This window comes from Lonchura striata, chromosome 2, assembly GCF_046129695.1.
Source record: "Lonchura striata isolate bLonStr1 chromosome 2, bLonStr1.mat, whole genome shotgun sequence".
Taxonomy (NCBI): domain Eukaryota; kingdom Metazoa; phylum Chordata; class Aves; order Passeriformes; family Estrildidae; genus Lonchura; species Lonchura striata.
In genome coordinates this window covers 14,994,199-15,009,920 of record NC_134604.1, presented here as the reverse complement: position 1 = coordinate 15,009,920, position 15,722 = coordinate 14,994,199, and the positions used below count along the sequence as shown (strand labels likewise).

Sequence of the window (15,722 nt, the reverse complement as noted above, 5' to 3'; positions counted from 1 at the left end):
GCCTATGCATTGTCTGGCCACCCAATTTTTGTTAGGCATTTTAGGTAGTACGATACACAGTAAAGGGTCCCATGGCAAGAAAAAACTTGTAATGGATAGAAGTAGAAGAATGATTTTTCTTACGGAGTACAAAAAATAAATGAAACACTAAGGATCCTTTTAGGAGAAAATTTATTTTCTGTGGGCATTTGATCACTTGGCAATTTTTCACTCCATCCAGCAGTTCTGTGACTGCACTTTCCCAAACTGTGCTTTCAATAAAGCTGACCTAAGCTCCCAGTGCTATGAAAAATGGAGCTCATATAAATTTCCTTTGCATTCTAAATCTATCTCAGCTGCACACAGAAAGCAAACAAGTACAGTTTCTACACAGCCTTTTTATCTCTCTCCACATCCCAGAGGCTTCCCAGTCTGGCTTTTTGTGGAAGAGAGGGCCTGTTTAAAGTAAACATAATTTCAAAATTTTCATCCATTTTAGAAGCAGCATTAAAGATCTTAAAAGGAACATGTTTTATGAGACTGACAAGCAATTAGATGAATGCAGTGGCAGTACAAGTGCATGATTCTACACTTACAAAATTAGTTGGAGTGAGAAAAATCAGAGACAACATAATATCCCATCTCAAGTGGCTGCTTCAGATAGGTGCTCCGAAACTTGAAGGTATGAACAGAATTGTTCTGTAAAATATATCTGGTAAGTGGCTGAGAGCTGCTTTCTATGTTAAGATGGAAAGAATAAATACAAGGGATCTAAATCCTCCGAAACAGCTGTGCCCCTCCTCCAGGCAAACAAAACTAAACTAAATCTAGTCATAAGCAACAGAATAGAATTTCTCTTTGCTAGATTTCTGTAAAATCTTTTAACAAAATTTTTTGAAGAAAAACCAATAGGGTAAGTTTAGTGCTGTGGATGAAATTAATTTAAATTACTCATGATAGCTCACCTTTCCAAATTTTCAGTGTATTCCCAAGTAATTAATGGAATTAACTTGACAAATTTTAATATTAGTTGCATGTAGTGGGTGAATCATAATTACATCATTTCAGTTCCAAATTCTGCCATAGAATGGTTTGAACTCATAGTATAAATAAACAGGAAATTTTCTTTGTGATGAGAGATTGGGGTCCCTTTCCCTGGGTTTTTGGATTTTTTTCCTACAAGTCTGTTTCCATAGAGAAGCAATTAATAAGGTACCAGCTTCCAGTGCCTGAGCTTTTGAGAGCACTTCAGTATTTTTGACAGTTAATATATTAGTTTTATCTTATAGTTGGTGAAATAAAGGTGTTACATAAAGTCATTAATGACAATGAAATTATTTTCTCCTATTTCTCCCACCCCACGCCAGAATGTATTGCTTTCCAACAGTCTTTATTCCAGTCAAAATATATATATAAGCTCTTCATTCTTGCCATTTCCTACCTATGTGTGGAAAAGTGTGTTTCAAAATACAGTACTTTGCTTTCCCCTTATCCTGTAATGCCATCTGAGATAAGGTTTTCTAAAGTTGGGTGTAGTCCCTCAGGTGGCTCTTAACAAAATGCAGCAGTGGAGATGTACCAGGCACAGTTTTGTCACCTGACAGAGGAGCACGGGCCTCAGCAGTGAGGCGTTAACAGGGATAAATAAATCCATGCCCAATTTGCAGATCCATGACAAAGCCCTTTCTCTTCAGCATTGCTTCGCTCTGCCATAAGATTTTAGCTGCATAGTTGCTACATGCTATGGAAATGTGAATGCTCCCAAATCAGAGGAAGGGCATTTCAGAAGTGGAAAAAGCAATTTTTTTTTTTTTTTTTTTTTTTTCAAGTGGAATGTGTGATTCCAAGGAGATAGGGTTTCTCCTTTGCTGAAGGAGTCCATCGAGGGCCCAGGCAAAGTTTGTTGTGATATTTCCATTTTGTGAGAGCTCATCCACTGGCTCTTTTTTTTGAGGCCTGTGAAACACTTCATGTGTTCTTTTCAGAGTGGAATATCCCCCAGTGGTCTTAATATTACTATTGCTAAGCTTTGTTGAGCAATGCTGCAAGAAAAATATGCAGGGAATTAATATTAGTCCAAATCCTTAATCACCCTTTCTCTCTACTCTGTATGTAACTTGCTGTTGCACAGGAGAAAGTTTTTGTGCCTGTGCATCCTCTGGCAGAGGCAAGACATGACACACACAATCTTTCTACTAAGTGGGTCAGTGGCAGGGCACTGCTCTGAAACCTCTCCCTCCCCATGTGTGCAGCTACTGAGGGTTTAGAGCCTCAGCCGTTGGTGTAACCTCCTTCCTGCCCACTGCATCTGCAGATGATTTAACTATTTCCCTCCTCGACACCAAGCTTCACTAGGAATTTCTTCACCCTCAGAAGCATCGTTGCAAGTGGATGTTGCAGTGAAAATATCTTGAGCCTTTGCAAGCATTAAAACAGTCTGCTCCTAGTTGTCCTGCTAAAGTAAGTCTTGCAGCCTTTCCACCATTTTTCTAACTTACATGTCTACCTTGCCTGTGATTCAGTCATTTATCCACTGAAAAACATTGTATGAAAAGCATTTTGAAAGTCTTGAGTGACAGCTACCTGGATTTTGAAAAGTGTTGCTATGAACTTAACCTAGAAAAGTGGATGGCTTTCATTGCTGGGGGTTTGGTGTCCCTTACTCTGGTTCTTTTGGCACTGGTTAGATCTGGTGCTGTCGGTGAGTTCAGGTGGAAATTGATCCCAGAAAATGGGGGAAAAAAACCCTGATTTGATACCAGTAGGATTAGCTGTAATGAGTGTCCAAGATGGCTTTGACCATACATCAGGGATGGCTCCTGTCATTGTCCCAGCTTTGGTGCATGTTGGCTGCAGGGGAAGGAATGTCTCATGGGCTGGTTGTTCTCTGTAAATGGCCTCACAGCTGCAATTCTCCTCCAGCAGCTCCACCCTTAGCTTGTGTTCTTGTGAGGGATTCTTTACTGCTCTGCTTGCAGCAAATCAAGGCAGTTGCAACCAAGTTCAGGCTGGGACACCAACCCTGGTGAGGCTCTTGCTGGCCCTGTGCATCTCTGCATTCGGTTTCCATCATTTCCCACCAGGTGGGACAGCCCACCTGGGCTTAATGACTTTTGGAAATTTGAAACTAGGATAAAAGTGACTGGGAATGCCTTATAAATCTCCTGGTTGGGAATTGTTCTTCATGTTATCAATATATTTGATTGCTGGAGCCATGAGCTGTGAGCTAGCTGTAAAGTCTAACTTAAAACCGCTAATTTAAAGTACTTAGGGAAATGTCTGCCACTCAGTGCTCACTGAGCAGAGAGACACATCTGATTGTGATCAGCAGCATCTTGTGCCTGACTCAGTGTCTCTTCCTTCAGCCTTGCAGCTGTGAAGTCTCTTTGGGATTCCCAAGGAGACAAGGAGGCTCAATTCTTTTATGGGGTCCTCCATCATGTGCATGGGGTTGTAGGAGCTGGAATGAAAAGGTGACCTGATAGTAAATCAGTCTGGGGTGAGTTACTGCTGTGGGGCAGAGTTGGTAGGGCAAGGGAAAGGCTAAGTGACCGAGAAGCATTTGAATAATAATTCTTGCCTCTTTGTACACATAACACCAGATGGAATTAGACACCAGAAAATTTACAGCAGGGAACACCTTTTGCATTAACTGGATTAAACTTTTGATGTCCCTGATGAAGATGGGTCTAGTAAAAGCACTTGTGCCTAATCTAAACCCCGTACAAAAACTGAAAGAGCTGCATAGCTTTCAGCTGTGAGCCTGGCTTGTTGGATATCCATGTTTGCATTTGCCCTATGCATGGTTTGCTGTTTCTAGGAGGCAACATCAGGCTTGCTTCAGGAAAGCCCTTTGCACGAGTCCTTGCTAAAGTGAGAAGTGAAAGCAGTTGCTTTTTCTGAGAATGACTGACTGTTTTGATGAAGCAAGGAGTCCCCTTCCAGAGATGAGCAAGGCACTCCCCTCCTTTCTGTTTCTGACAAAGCTCTGGAAGGATTTGGAGGGTGAAAGGCTGCATTATTTAATTATATATTTAAAGTTAATCTTCTTCCCCTTCAGACTGAAAAGGCAGATATGTTTCTTCTTCCCACATATCAAACAGCAGCTGGAGATCTACTTGGCTTGCTCCTGTTACAGTATCCTGTACTTCTTTATTAGAGTCTTTATTCCATGATGTGCTAGAAAATCATAGAATCATAGAAAAATTTGGGTTGGACAGGACCTTAAAGGTCATCTAGTTCCAAACCACCTGCCATGGGCAGGAATTTAGCCCTTTTTGGCATTATAATATTTTCCTTCTTTTGACTCTATTTCTTCCAAATTAATCAGAGGGAAACTTGAAATTTTTTTAACTTTGTGTTAGTGCCTCCCTGAAAGAGATCCTAAAAGGAGTGCAAAGGGCTCACAAGAATCCTAAAGTACTTTACTTTGACTTTCCATGGGGCTAACATTCATTGGTGTAAAAAATTGGAAGTTAATGGTCTAAAATACTTTCCTTTCTAAATGTAACTATTTGGGCTGCTCAACATTTGGTCTTGTAACCTGAATCCTGATCGTATCAGCAGTTTCCTCCAACAACAACGAACTCTAATGATGAACTTCAAGGGCATCAGCTTTGCTTTGGGCCATGCTGTGTTTCACAAATATGTGATGGAATATTGATGACAAACTGAGATTCTACCTTCTGCCAAGTTAAGGAAAATTGGCATCGGCTTCTTCAGCCCTGGATGGTCACAGGTTTGTTTGTTGTTTCTATCTATGAGTAAAACCCATAGAAATATATAAATATAAACAAACCCCATGACAGATATATTCTTTATGAACAGGACAATCTGTAATAATTTTAGTTGGCTAACTTGTAGGCATTTCGTCTGGGCTGTCCTTTCAGCTGCAGGCCTGGGTACACTTGCAGTGAAGCACTATGCAGGGTACTCATCTCTCTCATCATTCTGCCCTAAGCCCAGGGAGCTCTCTTGGGGTTAGAATTTTGGTCTCAAACAGCAGCAGTGAGGCAAGACCCATCACACCCAGCATCATCCAGAGCAACAGGGATCACTGCTGGTGGAAGATGGTGGTGGGTGAGAAAAACTGCCCAGCAAGCAGCTGTGGCAGCCCTGGGCTGTAGAGAGAAGGCCCTGCAGGATCTGCCTTTGTATGTAACTACAGGTGTATCAATAAATCTCTTGTGCTGGCATTCGTTTTCATGGGCTTCACTGAGAAACTCGATTTCCAGGAAGATAAAAAACTTCATTCACAGCTGTGTTACTGTATTTTGTTAACCCCTAAAAGTAAAACCCTTAAATTAATCACTTAATAAGGCTCATGGGAGAGAAAAAAATTTATGGTAGACAGATGTGATTTGGATTTACAAGTAATTCAGCTTTTACGGTCTGTATTTCTCAAATTATTATCAGGAATCATGGTCTAACCCAATCCAGATGCATACTAAAACATCGGAGGAGGAAAATCCTATTTAAAATAAATGTTCTGGCACGTTTCAAGGGTCCAGGCCATATTCCAGTGATTCAGTTCAGCTGCTCCCCATTGGTACTGGCTGCATTGGGCCAGCCCTGTAGATAGGACCCCAGCCAGCTTTGGGGTGCAGCATCCCTCCCTCATGTCATGCTTTGGAGCAGGGCAACTGTGTCTGGATGTGGGTTCTGGGACTCCCTGTGTCTCCCCAGGACTGGAGCAGCAGGCAGTGTGGGCAGGTGGCTGAAGCTGAGCTTGCTGCCCTGTGCAGGAGTGCTGGTGCTGGGCCTGAGCCAGGGGCTTGAAACTCTGTGAAACCACGCAGGGCTCTCGAGGCGGGCGCCCGCAGCGCAGCCTCCCTCGCCGGCCCCAGGCTTCCTCTGCCTTGGCTCCTGGGGCTGCTCTTGGCCTCTCACCACTGGCTTTTTCTCACTTGCTTGTCCGCAGCAGTTCTGAATTGCCTTTTTTTTTTTTTTTTTGTTTCTTCATCTGTGCTTCAGAATGTAAAAGGCCACAGGGAGTTGTTGCAGAGGTGCTGGCAGAGCTGCTCTGGCGGTGTGAGTGTGGAGCAGGATGAGGGAGATGCCCGCCTCGTATCCAGATGTGGGAGTGCCAGGACCTGCAGCAGCAGGAGAGACTGGCCAGGCACAGAGGAGAGCAGGGCTGCATTGCTTGGTGGGAGCAGAGTAAAGGGGGGAACAAAAGTCCCGGCTTTGGAAGGAGGAGGTGCTGGGAAGAAACTTCTCAGGGGAGGAAGCACAGCTGCAGACAGAGCTCCAGGTGTAGGCAACTGGGATTGAGGAGGGCTGAAAACCTGAAGTAGGGCAGTGCTCTACTCAGGGACTGTCTCCTCTCAGTTCTGGTATGTGGCTATTGGAAAGATGCTGTGCAACTCCCAGTAGGCACTGGGTAACCTGTGAGGTTAACAGAGTGGGAATAATCAGTGAAATATTTGCTATTTGTGCTTTGCTCTGTGTGAGGCAGCTGAGTGTGACTGCTCCCTCAGGCCTGGTGCATTTTGCTTTGCCCAGCTCCCATCATCAGCTCATCTGCTGTGACCTTGGCCTCAGCCCCCAGACCATGGCTGATGAGGGACAGAAAGTGCAATTTGGTGGTGCCCTAAGGGACTGGACTGTTTTGAAGAGGCAAGAACCCCTCCTCTGGCAATTTAAAAACCTAAACTGGTCCTGTTCACCTGAATGGATGGTAACTGTTTTAACTGCCACTTGTTCATTGTGCTTCCTATCTCTTTGACCTTTCTTTCAATAGGCTTTGTACCTTTTTTCTCTCTCTCGTTTTCTAATCCAGAACCCTGTTTCAAAGGTTATTATTTAGAAAGTGCTTTGTACATTTTGTTTTGTATTGTTTAAGAATACAGAAGTCAAACGTATTAAGGAAGGAAATAACACAAAGTAACTGATAGGACAAGGGGAGGGAGCTTCAAGCTGCACCAGGTTGGATATGAGGAAATTTTTCTGCACTGAAAGGGTTGTTAAGCATTGAGACAGGCTCCCCAGGGAAATGGTGGAGTCACCATCCCTGGAAGTGTTTAAAGAATTACTAGATGTGACAATTCACAGTGTGGTTCAGTGGGCATGGTGGTATTTGGCTGAAGGTTGAACTTGATGATATCTGAGGTCTTTTCCCACCCTAATAACTCTATTCATTTTATTGGTTTTTTTTTCTAAACATTGGACTTTGTCATAGTCTCAAAACATGTTTTTCCAGGAACAGTCCAAGCCAAAGCAGCAGGCCTTCCCTCACTGAACAGCTTTAATCCACTGCCTGGGATGCTGGAGGCCGGGCTGCCCCACACAGGCACCATGCAGGCACTTGGTTGGCTCTGCGGAGTCAGCCAAGGTTGACAACGGCTGGCACTTGCCACAGCTAAATCCTCTACACTCTTGACATCTCCTCCACAGTACTCTGTCTCCTGCTTCGTCTCCTCCTGGTCTGGGGATTTTATTAGTGCTGGAGAAATATTGGATTTGAGATTATTTTGTGAATGTGCCTGGCTTTGGTACAAGGAGAGGGGATTCAGGGCCAGGACACCCAAAGAGTACACAAAAATGCTGCCTTCAGCAGCATCTCAGATGCCTCCAGGCTAGTGTAAAATATTGTCCTGTGAACTGTTTAGAAGAAAATCTCTGGGAAGGTAATTTCAGCTTGTTTGTTGGTTTTATATACAATGTTGGGCAAATAATGTAATCTCTCTGTCTGAAATTTTATAGTCCTGAGGAAATATGGTGAAGGATATTTTTCATAAAGTGTTTGAACCATATTTTTTAAATGACAGAAAAAGAGGGGGAAGAAGAAAAACCATATAGGATCTCAATTTATTTCCATGGATTTGTTTCTAAATGCATGATTTAGGAAAAAAATGAATGTAAACTCCTAGTTCAGACAAACAAACAAATCTACTCTGTGGTATTTTTTCTGGGTGTGTGAGGCTGTCAGAGGGAACAATGATTGTTTATCTTCATCAAAGGGCTTTTCAGGTTATTGGCAATTTTTGTCTTCCTCTTTTGAAGTCCCTCCAAATCTGCACAAAGCACAACTCAGATTAATTTTAAGGTGTTTGTTTGTTTGGATTTTTATATAACTGTGCAATACAGCTTTTCCTTGGGGGATGGACCTGGAGCTGCATATTGGATCTACAGTTGCTTAACCTTTGATTTCTTTAGCTATACTTTGTGAATTTTCTACATCCTTATTAACTGATACAGGGGCAGTTTTATCAGGTTTATCTGCTGAAACCCAACAGTATTAAGGTGTCCTGCTGGATGTGGTCAGTGTATAAATATTTAAAGGGTGGCTGAAAAGATGGAGACTCCCTTTTTAGGAGTCACATTGAAAACATGAGGGGCAATGGGTTCAAGTTACTCTTGGAGCATTGAATGTGATAGTGTCAATCTTTTACATTTAATGCAGAATTGAGAAGCCCTACCCTAAAATTTTGTCCAAACAATGTATTTTCTCACACACACTTGATGAAGGAAGCCTCAACCAGGCCCAGTCATGAATCCCTGCAGGAGAAGCTGCTGGGTTTGCCCAGAAAATAAACATCCTGTTTTGGTTGGGGGAGCTTGCAAACTTCTCTGTCCCCAGAGATACTCTCAGCTAGCTGAGGTCCTGCACAGTCTGGTTTAACTGAACTTGTTTAGAGAGAAGGCTGGTCCTTTTTGACCAGATTAATCCTATAATTCTTATATTCAGAATTCCATCTCCTTTGCAAAGCAGCAGTGTTGCACTCACACTGGCTATAATTTTTCCATGGAGTGCTATGCAGCACTGCCACATTTATGCTGCCAAGCATCCAGTGACATAAATGACTTTGTTTGCTGATGTATCTGGTATTTTTGTGCAGATGCTGCATCAGTTCTTGGCCTCACAGATCCCAGGCTCTGCTACATGCTGGATGGATTCCTCTTCATTTATGCAGTGGTCATGACAGCCCTTTTTGTGAAGGCAAAGGTCAGTCTAACCCAACACAGATGCATTTGGATTTGGTGGTGTAAAGTAGTTGAGCTGGGCTGGAAAGTGGGAGTGGAGGAGAATCATCTCTTAGAATGCAACCTTTCTATTCTTTTGCTTTATTTCTCTCTTTTTTTCTTTTTTCCCCCACCTCTCTAGCATCCACTTGAGCAACCTTAAACAGTTCTTTCCAAAAGTTAATGAATGGAGGGGGGAAGAGTATATGAGAGAATTTTGATGTTGCACTTATGGATACATCAGAGATTCTGGATTTTGTAGATGGGAAGTGACTGATCAAGAGTAAAGTGGGTTTTTTTCTCCTGCTTTGTCATTGGAAAGAGAGGAGGGGATACAGAAAATTCAGGGAAAATGGCAAGCTTGTTAAAGATTTATTAAAATGTCCCAACAATCCAGACATCTTTGATACTATGAGTGTGACGATGCAAACAACTCAAACAATCACAGGAAAGGACTTGTGTAATTGCTGCAAACATGATTCTATGCCTAAATATAGACTGAGCTATAAGGTTACTTTTAATAAAGAATTCAATGTGGTAATAACTCAAAAAGAGTAAATCAATACAGAATGTAGTTTGGCAGGGTTTTTCTTTAAACACTACAACACGAAGTAGCTGCTCTTATTGACCCAAAACTGTCTTCTTACTCAAAATTTTGGCTTAGCAATTGATTTCTCATGAGTATTGTGAGCAGCTGAGCCATAGAGCAGCTACAGAAGGGATAATCCTTTACCTCTTTGTTAGCTGCCACTCACATCAACTTATTGGGGTGGCACCAGAACCCTGCAAGCCAAGTGCTGCTCCTGAGGGGTGCAGGGATTCCCTGCAGGAAGCCAAACAACTTTGCAGGCAGCTGGAGAACCGATGTCCCAGGGAGGCACAAGATTATGACAGGAAGAGGATGGAGAGACAAAATCTGAGGAGGGCAAGCATGTAGGGAACAAACTCAGACATTTGTGAGCTGGTGTTATGTGAAATAAAATGGCTTGGCTGCTGAGGGCAGGCTGCTGTGTGGATAAAAGTGCTGCTGCAGCAGGGGTTTGCATTGCCTGTAGCCACACAGGGAGCTGCTTGTGGCTTGCCCTGTTTCTGATAGGAGTAACTGTAGGGGAGAGGGAATGAAAGGACTGAGGGGAACCACTGTGTCTCTGCTGATGGAATGGTCTCTCTTCCAGCTCAGCCAGCCCCCTGAACCACAGCTGCGACCAGGCCAGGATGATGTGTACAATGTGAGTAACTGCTGGTCTTTGTTTTCTAATCTACCATCCAGACAGACCTTTTGGGGCACTCAGACAATGAATTGCCTGCTGGTCAGAAAAGCTTTGGATGAGCCAACTAATGAGTAGGTTGTACGTGTGTGCAGCATGGCAGCTGTAAGGAGGAAAGGTAAAACCTTGTAGGGACAGCTTCTGGTGTCACCCCTCTGGCCAGATTCCGGAGAGCTCTTTGGGCTGTTGGTTCCTGATTTGGCCCACTGAACTCTCGGTTGGCAGGAGCCCAGACTGTTTTTTGTGCTGTCCCATGGAACAAACAGGCCTGTGAGAGTTCTGGGTGTGTGTGCAGGCACTGCCCCTGTTGCTGCTGCCGCTTGATGTGGGCTGGGCAAATGCCAAGGAATGCTGTGGTGCTGACTTTGCACCTGCAGCTCTTCCACTCTCAAGTGTGTGAGCCCTGAGCCACCACAGCCCCTGTGCCTCCATTCCCAAGCCTTCCCATTGCCCCACAGCAAGCGCTGTTGTACCAAATCATACCAGAGATGTGCCTTGTCCTGTGCCCTGACCATGGGCAGCATCTTTAGGCAGTGAAAGAGGACAGAGGCAAGATCCTGCCTGAGTCTCCTCACTAAATTGCTCACTCATGGCAGCATTAAACTCTAGCTATTTTTGCTGTGTCTAGCTGTCTTTTAATTTTTTTTCTCACACTTTTGACCATAGCCACATCCTGTGATGAATTCTGTTTAACTCCGTAATGTCTGAACACTAATGCAATTTCTTTTCAGTTTAAGTGTAGCCATCACCTTTCAAGTAGCACTCTGTCAGCTGTGTTATTTTGACCTGAAGTCTCTCTTTTGCCCTTGTCCAAGGTAACTTTTCCTAGCTAAGAATTGTGTTGGGCATAAAATTTCTGTAGCTCCTTGATGCAGATTTAGATGACCAGCTCTGCAAGAAAAATGAAGTTCGTGGATCTTCGCTCTTTAGTGGGAGAGAAAGCATCAAAGTCAAGAGACCCTCCCCATCAATGTTCTTTAGTATTCAACTCATTTCCACTTAGGAAAGGTTCTTAATGCAACAGCTAGCAGTTTTGTGCCATTTCCATGGCTAAAATGTAGATGTTGTTGACGGTTGCATTAGAGAGTAAAAAGAATTTCTAGTTCAGCGATAGTCCTTGTGAGCTGAGCTGGGTTCCCTTTCTTTTCTGGTTAAGATCTGTTATGATCTCATTATCACGGTGTCCATCCAGTGCTTTCGCTCTCCCGTTTCAGAAACTCTCCCGCACGCACAGAGACGATTACGATGTTCTGGGAGGAAAGCGAGGAGCAGACCCCGAGCTGGGCGGGAGACACCAGGTAACCTCCACGCACATGTGCACCTCTGCCTTTGATCTGGTGCCTCCCACGCCGTGTCACAGCGCTGCTCACACAGGCAGCCACCCCAGCGCCTTCCTGGGGAGGGAACGACGCGATCTGTGTCGTAACCCGGGCGGCGCGGGGGGCAGCAGCCGAGCTCCCCCTCCCCTTGATCTCTGCCCCCTGCTCGGCTGGGAGCTCGCAGCCACCCGGGCTGGGAAGTGACACCCGGGCCCGGGGCGGATGCGGAGGAGGCCCGGCAGCAGTGGGTGTTTCACAGAGCTCGCTGCCTCTGATGCCATCAAACAAGCGCCCACAAAGCAGAGCAGCAGCCAAAACAACCCCTTCTGCTGCAGAGCCCATCACTTTCAAAGGAAAAGGGAGGGAAAACCTCCTGCATCAGCAGGTGACAGCTGTAGGGGGGTGAGCAGAGAAGAACTAAGTTCTACCAATTGCTGAAGTGAAATAAATTTTTCCCAGAACAAGTTGTTTGAACAGAGCCCTATGGGTGGAGGCAGGATGGACTGGAATGGGCAGGGGAAGTTCGTAGAGGAGCAAATGCATAAGTACATAAAAAGTGGTGGAGGATACTGGTAATGCAATGTATGACCAACTTTTTTCTTCTGTTTTACAGCAGAGGAGAAAGAACCCTCAGGACACTGTCTACACTGTGAGTACAGCACTCTGGAGGGAGGAAGGAGGGAGGGATGGCTGGGAACAGGAGATTCTTTCATAGGCCACTCAATTTCAACTCTGGTTCAAAACTCAACAGCTGCTTTTCCAGACTTCTCTTCCCTTCCACCCAACTCTTCCCCCCAGACTCTCTGTTTTTGCTAGAAAATTTCTGCTCACTTCTAAGGGACAGGAGAAAAACACTGGGGAGATGTGGAAAAGAACTTGGATCAAGATACCTGCTAATGCCTAATGCTAGTGACTAACCACCCTTCATCCCATGTGATTGCTGCTGCAGTATTTCCTGTGCAGGGACTCCAGCCCTGTGCCTGCTCTCTGGCAAAGGCCAAATACCAATGGATCTAAGAGGGGCTGTTTAGGAACCTCTTGATGGAATTGATTTGACTCTGGCTAAATGTGGTGGTCTGTGCTCCAAAGCACAGATACAGGAATGTTGATTCTCATGTCTTAACTTGGGTCTTCGGTGTTAGAGAAATGAGCTTGTTTCCAAGACCTTTGCTGCTATTGAATGAGACTCTGAGTTCAGTTGGTTTTAAATGTGGCTACCCAGGGGCTGCCTTGGCTTTTCTACTGTCACACTGACTCTTTTTCCCTCTCTTCCTGCAGGCACTGCAGAAAGACAAGATGGGTGAGGCATACAGTGAGATTGGAATGAAGGGAGAGGTGAGTCTTACTTTCCTTCCTGGTGAAAACATGGCAACAGAAAATATTTCAGCATTTGGCCAGAAAACCCCTGAAGGCTGCCCTGGCTGGAGGGACTGAGGGTGTGAGATGAGTGAGGAACAGCTGGAGGAAGATCTGGTGTCCAGTGCTGCAATGGTCCAGCAGCGCTGGAGGATTTTGGGGCATGTTTCTCCAGAGCAGTTTGGAGCTGCAGGTTTATGGTTTCTCCTCCACGGGCTGCTGAGGCTGGCTGGTGTTCCAGGATCAGGAGAGCAAGTGACAGCCCCTCCTTGTGCCTGACTTCAGACAAGGAATAGGGGGAACGTCCTCCTTCCCACAGCTCTGCTCTCAAATGTTTAAGAAGGCACACATCAGTCACATCTCCAGCTACAGCAGAAGGAGAGTTTTTAGCTCAGTGCACAAACTGCTGGGGGAAGAGGGCTTGTGTCAAAAACAAACCATCTGGGGATGCTTGTTTATGGCAAAATGAAAAATTGCTCTGACCTACACAGGTTCTATTTTATGTCAAAGTGTCATTCATATATATATATATATATATATATAAAAATAAACCTTTCATTTTCTTCTGACACATGAAAAAAGGGGCATTTCAAAACAAAGTTTAGTGTTCAGAAATGCTGAAGCAACACCAACATTTGATCTCTTCCCCTTTTTATTCTAATGCTCCTCTGCCAGAGTCAAGCTCTGTCTATGAGCTATGGGGCTATAAAGTTGCACCATGTTTTTTGAATGTTTCCATTTCTGGAGGGACAAGAACACCAAAGCCCTTGTGCCATTCAAAATATATGATCATTTAATAGCTTGCTGCAATTTTAACTGTAACAAGCACTACTCCTTGACACATTTGTGATGCAATCTAATACTAAATAATCAGTGTCTACAGAAATGCTGCCAAATCTCTATATATACAGTGAATCAAAGAAATAGCAACATTCTAACCGTATGACAGGAAAATATGTCAGCAAACGAAACCAATTTGCTTTTATTTCCTATCCTCTCTATTTTCTCCTTAACAGCCCTTGCAGCATGTCTGGGTTGGTCCAGACTTACCAGGTACTTTCCTGTGCAGAGCAGAGTCCAGGCCATGCACAGCTGGTACATCCTGTACACCCTCAGCATGGGGGAACTCAGGGGCTTCTTTCTTTTTGCATAATCAGGAAAACACCCATTAATCAGTCTATGCTTGTTTTATTTTCCCAAAGCAGCAGAGGCGGCGAGGCAAAGGCAATGAAGGTCTCTACCAGGTAGGTGCCACCTCCCACAGCTGCTCCCCTCACCTGTCCTCCTGAGTGGCTGGATATCCAATGGCACTGTGGGGGAGGCACAGAGAAGTGAAAGGCAGCTGGAAGTTTCCCAAGCAGGGATCAGGTATCTCACTAATTCCTAACTCTTGGAAGCCCCAGCTACCCCTGCTCTGGGATGCACAACACAGGGCACAGCTGCCTTACCTGAGCAGGCTGTCAGGGAAAGGACTGGGCACCACTGCAACAGCTGTCACGGGATGTCTCCCAGGATTCGAAACCACCTCAGGTCCCACTGCCAACTTACTCACCCAGAGCTACACCTGCTTTCCCTTCCAAATAGAAGAGGAGAAGTCCAGAGAACAAAGTTCATTATTTCATGTCTGTTCATTTAATTATCGATGCTCATTCTAGCATCAGTTAGCTCTTAATAATACACAAATAAAATGTACTCCAAAGCTCTGCAGAACCAGTTAGGATGATTTGCTGTAGTCATATTTTCATAACCATTATTCAAGATGTACCTTGCCTTCAGGTAAGTAATAGCTATTTGCACCACACAAAGACTAAAGAATCATTCAGGAGTAAAAACCTCTGTAGGGGGAAAAAAAAAGTCAGACTTATCCTCCTGACTGAGCCCCTGCCATCCTGCTGCTGCCTGTCAGCCAGGAAGAAGTAAGCACTCACACTCTCCCTCACCTGTTTCTCTGGTTTTCTTTTTCAGGGGCTCAGTGCAGCAACCAAGGACACTTACGATGCTCTCCAAATGCAGCCTTTGCCCCCCCGCTAAGTGGGAGCCTCAGAGGGGATGGGCAAGAGTGAGAGATGCCCACCTGCTTTGGGGAGGAGAGGGGGGAAAGCCTTTTTCATCCAACACAAGCACTGTGTGTTTTCTGTGTGCAAGAACCTCCTTGGGTTGGTGCACAGAGTCTGGACCTGGCCTTTTCCTTCTCTCTCTCCTCCTGAATCATGTAACTGCTTCTGCTATTAGACTGTACATATCTGTAAAGTTGTTTCCAATTATAGTGGGTATTAGGCTGATTTATTTTTTTTGGTCAGGTTTGTGTTGTGGGGACTAGACCACACCTTCTAACAAACACAGCTATTTCCATAGCTCTTCCTTGTCTTCCAGAATATTAAGACATGGAATTACGGCTTTATTGCTTTTAAACAATTTGCAAAGATAGGGTTGTATTTACTTCTTGCAGTATTTATATAAGACTATTTCACCCTTTTTGCTTTAAATTTGCCTTTAAAAAACTGCTTCAGTGGAGGGAAACATATTTTTTTTTAATTATAAAGAGTGACATGATGTTACAGTAGTGAAGCAGAGAGGCTGAATGCCAACTTTCCAGTGGAAGAAAATGAGCACCAATATCCAAAAAAAGATCAAGCAATGGCACTGCCACTCATCTGTAAATATGAGCCAGGTAAGCCGAGTGAGAGACTTCTCTGAAGGCAGAAAAACAAAGAAAACAAGGAGATGGGTTCCCCTATTATCACTTCCAGACAACAAACTGTACAAAAGTCAACATAAATGCAGTTTCCAAACCAGTCTCTCATGAGGCTGCCTCTAAAAGGTGCAGGTATCATTC

General features: G+C 44.4%; 1 protein-coding gene across 1 annotated transcript in view; it reads left to right on the top strand.

The window, feature by feature from the left end:
• CD247 (CD247 molecule) overlaps window positions 1-14,917 on the top strand; it is a 45,842-nt gene extending 30,925 nt beyond the window's left edge. The window contains exons 2-8 of the mRNA XM_021550101.2: window positions 8,820-8,926; window positions 10,119-10,172; window positions 11,426-11,509; window positions 12,144-12,179; window positions 12,809-12,865; window positions 14,092-14,130; window positions 14,852-14,917. Of these exons, the coding sequence (XP_021405776.1) occupies window positions 8,820-8,926; window positions 10,119-10,172; window positions 11,426-11,509; window positions 12,144-12,179; window positions 12,809-12,865; window positions 14,092-14,130; window positions 14,852-14,917 (443 nt within the window). The remainder of the gene's footprint in view (window positions 1-8,819; window positions 8,927-10,118; window positions 10,173-11,425; window positions 11,510-12,143; window positions 12,180-12,808; window positions 12,866-14,091; window positions 14,131-14,851) is intronic.
• The last annotated feature ends 805 nt before the right edge of the window (window positions 14,918-15,722 follow it).